This window comes from Parus major, chromosome 5 (assembly GCF_001522545.3).
Source record: "Parus major isolate Abel chromosome 5, Parus_major1.1, whole genome shotgun sequence".
NCBI classification, from domain to species: domain Eukaryota; kingdom Metazoa; phylum Chordata; class Aves; order Passeriformes; family Paridae; genus Parus; species Parus major.
Window position 1 is genome coordinate 19,011,808 of NC_031774.1, and position 12,423 is coordinate 19,024,230.

Here is a 12,423-nt window from a genome sequence, read left to right on the forward strand (position 1 = left end):
AAAACATATAGCACTATATACTCTGAGCTTACATAAAGTAACATGACAAAGGAAATGGGAAGCTGGCATTGAAATCTATGAATTTATATTCATATCAGGCTGTAGAGAGGGCAATCAGGGTGATATACTTCCCCTTTAGAAGCTCAACCCAAACTTTAAGCTCCCTCAGCACATGAAAAGTTTGTAAATGGAAACTTTGAATGGTTGCCCTTTACTTTGCTGCCGACTTGGGGTGGTAAGGTTTTAAGGGGAGTACTACGCAGACATGTCTGTGTTGACAGGAATACTGTGCTCCACACACTGCTTTGTAAAGGAGTGGCTGCTCAGGGTCTGCACATAGTGATCAAATAGCTGACAGCTGCTCTTGTTTTTCTTTTTTATTCAGGGATCCAGCATGAGAGTTGGACTGTGAATACTGAGCTATTATTGTTGGCTCACAAATGTTGAGCTGCTGGTATTGATTTTCTGAAAAGATGTTTGGAGCAGTAACAAGAATAAAAAATAAAGTCAAGAATGATGAGGCTTCACAAATAGCCAATAAAAGAATCCACAAAAATCTTAGTAAACTCTTGGGCTATTCAACCTTGACAATGTCCTTTTCAATCTGAATCCAATCTTCTCCTCATGTTTTGAGCAGCCAACCGCATTTGTTTCTACCCTCACAATGCTCCACTGGTTCAATGAATCACTCTGAGCTACAGTTTGCACTTCTAAGCTTTCACAGTCTACACAGTCACCCTGGGAAAGCAGAGAAAGAAATGGGTAGTGGAGGACCTGGAGTAAATGATAAAAGTCCTGTTCATCAGAAGGAATTTCTTCTGAAGTCAATGGGAGCTCACAGCATGGGGTGGCTGTGAAGCTAGACCCCTTATCAGGCCTCATATGCACCTCCCAAACATACATGCTGTCCTTTTGTAAACTTTAGGATTTACAGTATTTGATTTACCCATGAATACATGAAAAGAACACAGTAATTTTTATTATAAACTTTATTACCTTACTAAATTTTTAAAAATACAAACACAAAGCAGTTGATGATCACAGTAGTTTTAAAAAAGCAATTTAATTTTTATTGTGAGATGATATTCCACAACTGTAGCCAAAACTGACATATAATCATTCCGTAACTCTCAAAATAAAAAATTAATTATCCAGAATTAAATGCTCCATATGTAAGCTTTCCATAATGGAAGTCCCTGAAGAAAACTGACCCTCACTATCTGAATATTTCATTATTTCTGACACAAGGGACTTAAAACACTACTTTTGTTTAAAATCAGAGTAATTAGTCTCATTTTATTTCATTACACCAACATAAAACTGGAGTAATGCAGCCATAAATTAGGTCAAATATTTCTAGAACTACTGACTAAGATAAAAAAATTAAAATGTTCTTTATGGACAGATGGAAACACCACTGACTACATGGGATAATGTCTTATCCTACCAGCAGTTCCATTAGACTTACTGGGAAGTAAGTTATAGCATAAAATTCAGCACACAGTTTACCAGTATCTGGCTTCTGGCTGTGTGTTTGCATGGTGCCCTCTAGGATGGGGTCCATGTCTGGGTACTACAAAAATACATATAAAGAGACAGAAAAAATTAATGTGCTTTGAAATTTAACAAAAACATTGAGATAACTGAGATAAGATCTCTTCAAGCTCCAATAAGCCACTTTGCTTCAACCATTGTTGCATTTGCCTGTGATTTCATTTTCTCCCAGGTGAATACAAATCAGCAGTGTAAATCTATTCAAACAGTCTCCGAAGAAAGGACTTTTTCATTGATGTTGATAACTTCATGGTTTTCTTTTTGCGCGACGGTTTCATGGGAGACTTTTTCAGGCACATCACCTTTTGGGGAGTTTTTAGCCCTTTATTAAGGTCAATGTGCTTGTTGCAGAAGTACTTGATATTTGCTTCTGAGAGATGTAGAAGCCTGGTCTCTGAGAGATCCATACATTGCGCGTGGACCCAGTGGCCAGCCCCACTGGAACACAGGATCATTGCGGGCTTGTTGAGTTCTGTCGAATAGAAAGGGACCCAGGTGTTAATGTCAATATTGCAACTGGCACAGCAGGTGATCCAGTAGCCTGTTTCTGATTCATCTTCTTCATCATCTTCATTGTAAGTATCAGCATCGTCAGCATCAAAGCTGTTGGCTTCAGCACTAAAACAAAACTCCTCTGAATCTTCAAATGGAGCAGAATCTCCAGGGTCTTCACTTGATGTCTGACTGCAAATTTGTGTTATCAATTCTTCTTCCTTGTCCTCTTCTGCGCCTTTGCATCTCAAAATGTAGAAGTAGTTTGCATCTGGCATTATCTGTTTGTTGGCCCCTGGAATGCCCAGCAAAACAGACCCCTTACCCATATCACAGCCAAACCACATTCTGCAGTGTTTAATATCTGGTGTCCACTCTGGGCTCACACTTTCAACAATCTCTATCTTACTGTCTTCCAGAACTATGGTGTTACATGCCAGTCGTTTCTGGTTGTCTGAGTGGTAGCCACCGACAAGGACAAATTCATTGTCACTGATCTGGGTCACTATAGCACTTGACACTGATATCCCCCCTGGCAGGATGGTGCAGGTCACAGCTGGGCTGCCCAGCGGCAGATCAATTTTTAGCTTGTACAAGTTAGGGGACCTGGTGTTATTTTGAAGTGAGTGGCCTCCCAAGATGTAGATAGTGTCATCTCTGGCAATTGAAACATGGAAAGAAAGTCCATCTTGAAGCTCTGGAAGTATGTATGATGTACAGCATCCAAACTCAAAATCAATAAGAAACACAGACGGCAAACAGTCGACTACGCTGTTCCATTTTTCAGTGGTTCTTTGTTCAAGAGGAGTATACGACCTCCCTCCAAACAGAACACTCATGCTTTTTCCCCGGCTATGAACTACATTAATTGTATGCCCGTATCTAGCTTCAGGGACATCTCCACCCAGCTCTTTCTCAATGCATTGGAACGTCATTTTCTTGCTAGCTTTGCTTACCAGACTCATAAAGTAAATCTTATCAGAAAGGTCATTGTTAGGTGTTTTACCACCGTGGATGATATACTGGTACTCATCAGCCCTTGCATCGCTTCTGAGTGTGCAAAGTGCAGGGTAGCGGAGAGGGGGAAGGTAACACGAGTCTTTAGAGAAGAAGGCAGGTTTCATTTTGAGCTCATTCTGCTTTATATTGAGGAGGAAAACACCAGTGGGGCAGGATCTCTTTGGCCATCCTTTCTGACCAAAAAAGAAAACATGCCCATCAAAATTCAGGAGAGAGAAGCCTGGCTGAAGCAAGGATGAGTTATTGACGGTGGATACCATCTGCAGCAACATTCTGTCTGTTGACTGGGCCATACCGTAGCTGGGAAAATAAAATAAAAAAACACAGAGATCAAACATGAATTAGATCCTATCACAAATATTTAACAGAACTTGAATAAATCCTATGGAAGTTGTGCTGCAGTTCACTCTGAAACCCACACAGACACGCCTTTCTGCGTCTCGAGACATGAACCAAGCACGAGGTGTGCACCATTTCCTCGGTTTTCGGGGATTTTGTGCACACCACGGGCCGTCGGCACACGCAGCCCGCCCACGGTGCGGCCTTAGGCCCGCGCTGGGGCGGCCTCCCGGGGCGGGAGCGGCCGCTCGCACGGGACCGCGGGCCCGGGGGCTGCTGGGGCCGGTAGTCCTCGCTGGGTGTCCGGTCCGCCCGGCCCGGCCCGGCCGCCGTTTGGCTTGTCCCCGCCGTGGGCAGTCGGAGAGCTGGCTGCGGTGAGTGCGGCCGCGGGGCCGGGGCCGGGGCCGGGGCCGGGGCCGGTCTGCTGGCGGCGGGGCTCGGCCCCGGCGCTCCCGGGGCGGAGGGAGCAGCTCCGGAGATGCCACAAGCCGGGATTTCCTGCCCGTTTGTCGCCCCGAGGCGGCCGCGGATGCCGGGCTGGAGCCTCCCGGCTGCCGCAGGCCTGGGGCCCCGAGTCCGGGAGCCTCGTCCGGCGGGGCTCGGGCTCGCTCCTGCCGCCCATCTCGCTCCCGGCCGGGAACCTGCCCCAGGGCCCCGCAGTCAGTGAGATGGGGCCGGGCGTGCACGGAAACTTCAGCTTGCACGTTTTGTTTACAAGGAGAACGTCAGTATTTGTTGACTGCATTTAGAGGCAGGAGGTGCTCGCTGTCCTTGCAGCCGTGCGGGGCTGCCGGGAGCGGCAGGGGTCGCGGGTGCCGGGCTGGATCTCAGGCTGGTGCTGAACAGCCCAGTCGGCATCTCGGGCTTGCGAGTCCCGCTGCCGCTTCAGGGGCTTCAGGGTGCTCGAATCCTTTGTCTTTCATCTCTGCGCTTTGCTCATGCTTTCAGGAGTTTCAAGGGGTATCTTTTAGTCTTGTAAACCTGTTTATTTGAGGACCGAAAGGAGTTTATGTAATGAGCCTGGATATTGACTGTGAAAGAGCTTTGGAGAGCACAGACACCAGGGAGGGAAATAACTGGGTGATTCATTGGCAGTGTCCTTTGGTGACAGCAGACTTGTGCCCTTCAGTAAATGTCCGAGTGTTCCATCCCAGACTTTGCCAAATCCCCAGAACTGAAAGATGTGAACTAAATATTAGGAAAAAAACCCATTAAGTCCTACATTTTAAAATGTAAATAATTTTTTTTCTTGTTGAAATCTTTAGGATTCATATTTTCCTTGTTGCTGCTTTTCATTTTGCTGTGGCAACAAAAACAAGACACATGGGGTTTCTTTTTTAAAGAAGGATTGGTGTCTTCTAGTTACTTGACATCAAAACCTGGGGGGATCTGAACAACATCTTGAAGACGAAGAGTTGCTGTAAGAACATGGGGACTGATTACACTGACTATGTCAATTGCCATGTTGTACCATATTGCTGCACTGCCTCCCTGCAAACTGGTATGGGAAGTGCTGTGCTAAAATAGGGATCTGCCATGGAATGCTTTTCAAAGGTGAGATGTTTTCAGGTCGGAGCACACAGACAGGGTAGGCATAAGCAATACTCAATCTGTTTGAAAAACTCCATGGAATAGCTGTCTCATGTTGTGGAATCATCCAGAGATCATGGTTGAGTTCCATTCACTGTGTAGCCTAATGCCTCTGCCCTGAAGGTGATAGTTTTTTCTACATTTAGATTTCTTTTTAGAAGTACTGCACTGTGGGTGAAGTTCAGTTAAAAGTTAATTAAATTAGTGAACCCTTTCCTGAGCGTGTCGGTATACACAGCAGGTTTTGTCCTTATTATGCATGGAGAAAGACTTATGAAGTTATTTACCTTCAGGTGATATGCTAAACAGGAATCTGCTGCTTGTTTCTTACAAGGATTCAAAAATGGCATCATCAGAGGAGCTTGCACTAAAGTTTACTTGACTAGATGTCGTTTGGCTCTTCTTTCATTATGTCTGGTTACTTAGCTTCTTTGGTTTTATACGATCTTTAGAAAAAGAAAATGTCTTTTATAATGAAGATACTGTAAGAAAATTTCTGTTCTATATTAGAAAATTAGAGTTCTTTATCTTGTACCACTCCAGTTCTACATTTGACTGCTGGTTAATATTTGAAGTCTAACGGGAGTATTAAAAGTAGCAAACAATTTAACTGACATGTTGGTATGCATCTTATATTTTTACATATACTTGAAGAATCTCCAAATAGGGTAGTTATTAGTGTCCACACTGTCACAAACTATTTCCCAAATATTGAGCAGTACTCAGTTCTGAAGAGTTTACTATCTGAAGAGTCTGCAGATACAGAGTGGGGAAAAGATCAGTGAAAATTATTTGATTGCTAGACACATAGAACATACTGGGTAAGAACACTTAAACACACTTCCTTGTCATCTTGTAATATTTCTTGAACTTTACATAAGCAAACAGTTTAGTATGTAATGAAGCGAATATTTATCTGAGATTTTTGGACAGAAGTAGCTCCTTAGGCACTGTCTGGAATTGCTTTGCCTTTCCGTGTATTTTCATGCTAATTACAGTGTGTCAATGTAGCGTGGTTGCTCTTTGGCTGTGCTGACCTCCAAATCTAACCTTCCAATACCACTGATTCCTTTGGGCCATGGCTCATCTAGCCCTGAACAGCTTCGGGGAACCCAAAAGATCTACCCTTGTAAGCAAAGAGTTTAAAGTGCTTTTTTTGTGGCTTTATGCTTAAAACTGGGGTTGGATTAACATTACAGCTAGTGCAGAGGGAAACAGACAAAAATGTCTTTGTTGTGGCAAGGCACAACTGGGGAAGAGACATTACAAGGAGTAAAGTTGCATAAGAAGAGAAGGCGAGAGTTACATAAACAATTACCAGTTATGATGACTTGAGTCATGCTTCATCATATTTGGTGTTTTTAGGAAAGGTTAAGCTGTAAGGATTATACAAATAAATGAGAATCTCAGCATTACTTTTATAAGCCTCCTATTTGGGAAGCAGTAGAGACCTGAGGTAGAAGCTAAGGTAACAGAAAGAAGAAAACTAGTATTCTCCCCGTGTTTATTTTAAAATGAAACAGTATTTTGAGCAGGTTTTTCAGGGTTTATTGGCGAAAACAGATTATAAGGAATTAAAATTTAGATAGATAGATCATTAGGAGATATATTTATAGAAGGATCAAATTAAGAGAGAAGATGTTTTTTAAAAGCACTAGCTAATGTAATTTAAAATGTGCTTACTATTGAAATAGTTGCATTGTTACATAGTTACAATTTTGGGTGGTATACCATTTCAGAAACCATATTAGGTGTTCACAGAGAAGTACAGGATGGGCAGCTTTTAGAGACAAGGGGTAGGTAGCACTGAGTGACCTAAACAGCAACTGACATTTCATGTACCTTTGGATAGTCTTCCTTGTCTTCTCCCTTCTCCTATGGAAGCAAGTCTCCCACTGTTTTCTGTCCTAGATCCTAGTAAATCTAGGGCTTATGAAATGTCACTAGATGACAGTGTTTAGGCACTGAGTCACTCCCAAACTGTGTTTATTACTTATTGCCCTCTTTGACCCTATTCAGAAATGGTGCTAAGCAAAGCACCTGTGTGCTTTGCCTGTTACCCAGTTAGGCAACAAAAACATTCTAATCAGGAGAACAATGACTAATCAGTGATGCTGTTTAGTGTGTCAGCTCATATTTTTCAACATTGAAAGTATTATTTGTAATAATTTCATCTGTAGTAATTTGAATGCTGCAAAATAATGAATGACAAATGAGTTGATCTTATGAACTGCAGCAAACACAAGGAACCTTTTTTCATTTATACAAAAATAAGATATTTAAGATGTACTGATTGGACACTGAGAGAATGAAACGCAAGATAACATGGAGTGTTAGCTGGCAAACACCCATTTGTGACCATTAATTAGTTTGCAGTTATTTTGGCATGAGCACAGATATCTGTTACAGAATTAAATTGATTTTGCAGTATTGTGTTGTTTTTTTTTTCTCTGACAGATCTAGTTTTTCATTTCCAAAATGGAAAAGCATACCCCTGAAAAGCAAGTGCTCTTTCCAAATTCTCCACAATCAAAATCATGTGTAGACACACAGAGAAGTTTGAAGTCCTCTGTAAAGAAGCTTAAGGAAGAAAATTTTTCATATAGTATTTCTCAAAACATTTGCTAAGTGTATCAACCAAGTTTGCTTTGGGCAAAACAGTAATTTAGACGTACCTGGCTGATAGCAGTTTTTTGCGTCCTCCGTAATCTTTCTGTGTAATTGGGATTCAAATGTGAGCAACGTGAGGAATCTTCTGTGACAGCACAGGGGGCTCGTGGCATGGAAAGACAGCCTGATGGAGGGGAATGTGTCTGCTTAATTTGCAGATGTGCTCCTGAGAACTCCATCTACTGTGGCTAACTGGCTGTGACTGGTTTTTTTTCCTTTCCTCTCTTGTCTTCAGATGGCACAACAAGAAACCCACCAGCCTCCAGTTTAACTCTTTGCTGTGGAACAAGCTCAGAGTGACAGCAGGTGCCTCCTCAGGTTGTAAATATTTGCAGCATATGCCTCTTTACGGTTGAATTTTTTTACGCTGTTAAACCTATCAACCTTGTGATTGTCTTCAGAATTTTTCAGTGCTATTCTAAAATGTAATTTAAAACAAATTTCGAGTTAAAAAATAATTTAAATAGGTAGTAAAAGAAAACAACTCTTGCTGATTGGCATACTACTTTACCCAGGAATGCTCTGCTGCAAGCGGGCAATGACATTGAAAAAGAGCAAAGGAAATGAGAAATGCATGGAGTTCACTGAGTGAGGGCTGACTAAAAAGTCCAACTCAAAGTCCACTGAAGTAATTAGAAATGTCTTTTCTTCTCCTTCAGTGGCCTTCTGATCAGACCTTGAAAGACTAATAAAACTTTGCACCCTTCTGTGGCATTTTTCATCAGTTTCACAGTGCTTTTCTCCAACAACAAATAATGAGACGCTGGGAAGTCCACTGGGAACATATCCTTTCAACAGCTAGCAGTGCTGGGGCACAGAGGATAAGCCACTTGCATAACACAGCACAACAAATAAACAGAAAAACCTGGAAAACAATTTACTCTTCATAGCTCCCTGCTTTTGTTTTCCTGGCCCTACTTCACCCACTCCTGAGTTACAACATCTGCTGCACAGTATTTTAGAAATATCTCAACTCCCATTTGAAACTGCTGTGAGAATAGGAATAGAAGGAACTTGAAATGGAATTTGATTAGTACAGCAAAGCAAACAGACCAAATGTTTGCGAAAATTGTCTTGAGACATTGAATAACTGTAATGCAGATAGGATGTGGTGATGTTTTTCATCTGAAATACAGCAGTGCTAAGGCACTGTGCCCTGTAGCATCCAGATGGGCCTTTTCTACTGAAACAAAGATAAAAGGAAACTAGTGCAGAGTTGAATGCTGAAGAACTTCCCCCGAATTTAAGGGCATTCAGATCACATTTATTTATATTTTCAGTAGTACCTAGATAATACCTGACAGCTTCTTATCTAAGTGTTTGATGTATCCCGACCTTTGTTTGGGTCTGTGGTCAAAGATCTACTGGCAAAAAAGCCCAAAACAAATATTCACGTGAAAAATCCAGTCCCCCAATTGTGTCACTTTAATATTTTACATTATTTTTAGATTCTTTCTACCAGTTGACATGCCTTATCTTTAGAAATTCTTTTTCCAATTACTGTGGTTGAGAAGATGGAGAAATCAAAGGTTTTTGGCAACAGCATGTCATTTTTGGATGAGGACATGGTCTGTCCAAGCTGGTTTCTAACTGTCAGTGACAAAATGCTTTGGAGAATCTACAGAAAATAGCTTCAGAATAATGTAGCTACATGGTAGGGAAATCATGTTCAAAACTATCCAGGTCATAGCAAGAAGATCTTGGATTTTCATCCTGAATTTAACTGGCAGAGAACCCATGTGAAAAGGAATAAATAGACTTTTCCTTCACAATTTCTATTTTAATAACATTGACAGAAGTAGTATGTTTTTAGCAGATTCTTCACTGTTATGGAAATGCTTTATTTCACTTGATTTTCATCTTCTACAATTAATTTCTTAAAAAAAGATGTTGTTTGCATCTTCTCCATTCCAAATCATTCCAAATTGCGTTGAGATATTTCCAGGCTTCTCAGCATATTTTCTGCCAGTAAAACACAGTCATCTCTGAGCTGAAATGTGGCTGGCTTCCTGTGGGTTGCAGTAATGCACTCCAGCTCAGCAGGGAAAGGGAAGGCTGCCTTACTCATTTATGTAGGTTTTGCCAGCCGGCATGCAAATATGCTGGATACTTAGCCAGGACCCACAGGCTGAAACCTGTAGAAAAGGGCACAGGGAGTCTAGCATCCTACAATCTTCAATTTTCTGTCTCATCTAAAACTGACAGTAAACAGTATTTAACTTGTGAGAGAGAGGGCTTTATTTGGATGGCTTATCTAATATTTCCGATTGAATCCAGCTGTGCTTTGACTGTCAGATCCTGGACAATCACATTCCAGGGGGCTGTGGCTGCCTCAGTTTGGACAAAATGTTGCCCTTCCCACGGGCCTCCAGGCTGTCTTTAAAGGGAGCAGTACTCTTGAAGCCATTGGAAGTTCATTAAAAAAAAATTCTGCTCAGGTATAGGACTGGCATAATAGCACTGAAATCCAGCAGGATCAATATGCTGGCTTGCAATTAAAGCCCTTGGATATATCCTTTAAAAGCTCGTAGGAGCTGGGTATGAGAGGCACATGTTTTTGTCCATCTAAAGGTCAGCTCTCAGGCTCAGTAATGCACTCAGGCAAGCAGATGCAGCTCCCGTCCACACGAATTGCTGATGCATTAAGTGTGTGCCCTTAAGGCCTCCTGCTGAAGGCAATGGCAAACATCCAGTTGATTTTAACAGGATTAGCTGTCATAGATCACATTGAATTGTGAGATGCTGGAAGGAACCTCATCTGAAATTTTTGTCCTCTGTAACTTCTAGTTTTTATCTCCAGCTGGGCTGACCTGCACCTGCTTGTGGCCAGAACTTGGTAGCTTTGTGTTTGCTGCTGGAGCTCTACTTCCCCACAGGTGGTGGTAGCAGGGAGGAGGAGGAGGAGGAGGAGGGAGAAAAGTAGGGCAGGACAGTAGGAGGAGGGAGGGCTTCTGCAACTGCAGATTTGCAGATGTCTAGACAAGAAGGAGGCAGTTTTCTGCCTTCAGAAAAATGTGTAATTGCTTAACTCAAAATGTTTTATGTCTTTCTTGAGCAGGAATTCCCAGAAACACGCCTTCACCTGGCCTACTTTTAAAGCCACATCCTGGGATATTTAGAAACCACAGTCCATAGCTAACAAGCAATTTGTTAAGGACAGGCTTGACTTCCAGCTTTGCCTGCCTCTTTGCACCGTGGGGGCTGATGGTGTGCACTGCAGGCTCCAGCTCAGCACGGTGGGTGTAGGAGTGCCCTGCTGACATCTGCTTTTGCAGTGTGGAGGAGGCACCTCTTTCTGGGCCATTGGTGAGGGTGTTTCTGATGAGGCTGTGCTTTTGTGGTTGCATAAGCCACTATGACAGGCCACCAAAAGGACAATCCTGCATCCTTCCCTTGCTCACACTGCACGTTCCCACTGTCCCCTTGTACAGACAATCATGATCGTACAGCTGAAAGGCAGATTTGAAAATATATCTTTAAAACAGAATATATGCATTTGCTCTGTTGTCCCTAAACTAGGACATCTGTTTACTCTCAATTTTTTGTGTTGGTAGCTTATTTTGCCTGCCTGAGAGCGGAACTGGAGTGGTAAACCAGGAGGTGAAGAGGAAGTGAGGTGTTGGTGGCCTTTTTGGGAGCTGCCAGAATCTAGATAGACTTAAACTGATTCTGAGTGCACTTGTCTGCTAAAGTCTCATTCTTTTTGCAAAGCTGCTATCTCATTCTTCATTGCTGTAACAATATTGTTAAAGGTGTAGTTACTGTGATAGCTCTAAAGGGAAAAAAATATGGGACATTGTCCAGTGGTAACAGAGTATACAATTTAAAAATAGTGTATTTATGTTCAGTCTGAACATTTTTGCAGGCATGGATTATAAAATCTTGGTACCAGGTGTACCTAGTGGATATTTTTCATGAACCTATGGGTGAACTATAAAAAACACTGTTTTTTAATCAGCCTTGTTTTAAAATTAATTTAAAATTAAGAGCAAATCCATAGTGTGAAAGCCTAACTTGAACTTATGCCAGAAATGCTAGTGAAGTTTTTTTTTTCCCCTGAAATATTATATTACATAAGATTTTATTGAGTTTGTAGAGACAATTAGCTTCCTGCAATTTCTTTAAAAAAATTAAGAATCTTGATTTTTCTTTCATTGCCTATGTCGTATTTTAAAGAAACATAAAATACTTAAAAATGCAACATAAACCAGGAAATTTATATTCCACCACATTTTGTGTTGTTTAATAGAATTAATCACTGTATAATTGAAATCATGCTAATACTTACTTGACCTGCCTCTCTGATTCAATGCAGAGATTTCTGAGTTATTTTAACTGCTCAGAAGAAGAATGCATTTTGAGAAATAAAATTGATTTTGCACAATCTGATGATGATCAGCAAAGCTTAATGAATGATTGCCTCAAGAAACCTCATTAAAGTTATTTGGATGGATGAGCAGGAGTGAAATGCAAAAAGAAGAAAGCACAGATGCTGCTTCAATGTATCAGTTATGATATTTGACTCCAGAAGTATCCAAAGCCATCACAAGGAAAGGATACCCTTGTTTTACTTTCCTTGACACTTCCAAGTTAGTTTGATTCCTTTGGGGAAAAAAGAAGATAAGTTTTTGATTTTAGTAGTAGTATCTATTCTTTAACAGAACAATTCAGTAATTTCACTCCTAGAACTGTCATTGTATCAACTTTATAAATTGTGGAGGATTCCAATCCATTATTGTGTATTTTTTCATTTTTTCA

At 41.4% G+C, this 12,423-nt stretch overlaps 2 protein-coding genes across 6 annotated transcripts in view; one reads left to right on the forward strand and one right to left on the reverse strand.

Moving 5' to 3' along the window:
- Window positions 1-1,043: 1,043 nt before the first annotated feature.
- Window positions 1,044-3,596, reverse strand: RAG2 (recombination activating 2). The gene is made up of 2 exons (XM_015631942.3): window positions 3,486-3,596; window positions 1,044-3,366 (listed from the first exon to the last, which is right to left on the reverse strand). The coding sequence occupies exon 2, from the start codon at window positions 3,357-3,359 to the stop codon at window positions 1,752-1,754; it is 1,608 nt and encodes a 535-aa protein (XP_015487428.1). The 5' UTR covers window positions 3,360-3,366; window positions 3,486-3,596; the 3' UTR covers window positions 1,044-1,751.
- An 18-nt stretch (window positions 3,597-3,614) lies between these two features.
- Window positions 3,615-12,423, forward strand: part of IFTAP (intraflagellar transport associated protein) — a 39,771-nt gene continuing 30,962 nt past the window's right edge. For 2 of the 5 annotated variants that reach the window (XM_015631947.2, XM_015631944.3), the window contains exons 1-2: window positions 3,690-3,779; window positions 7,901-7,983. The gene's annotated coding sequence lies outside the window, so the exon portion shown is untranslated. Of the gene's footprint in view, window positions 3,780-7,900; window positions 7,984-12,423 lie in introns of all 5 variants that reach the window. The other 3 variants (XM_015631948.3, XM_015631946.3, XM_015631945.3) reach the window with 3 other exon arrangements.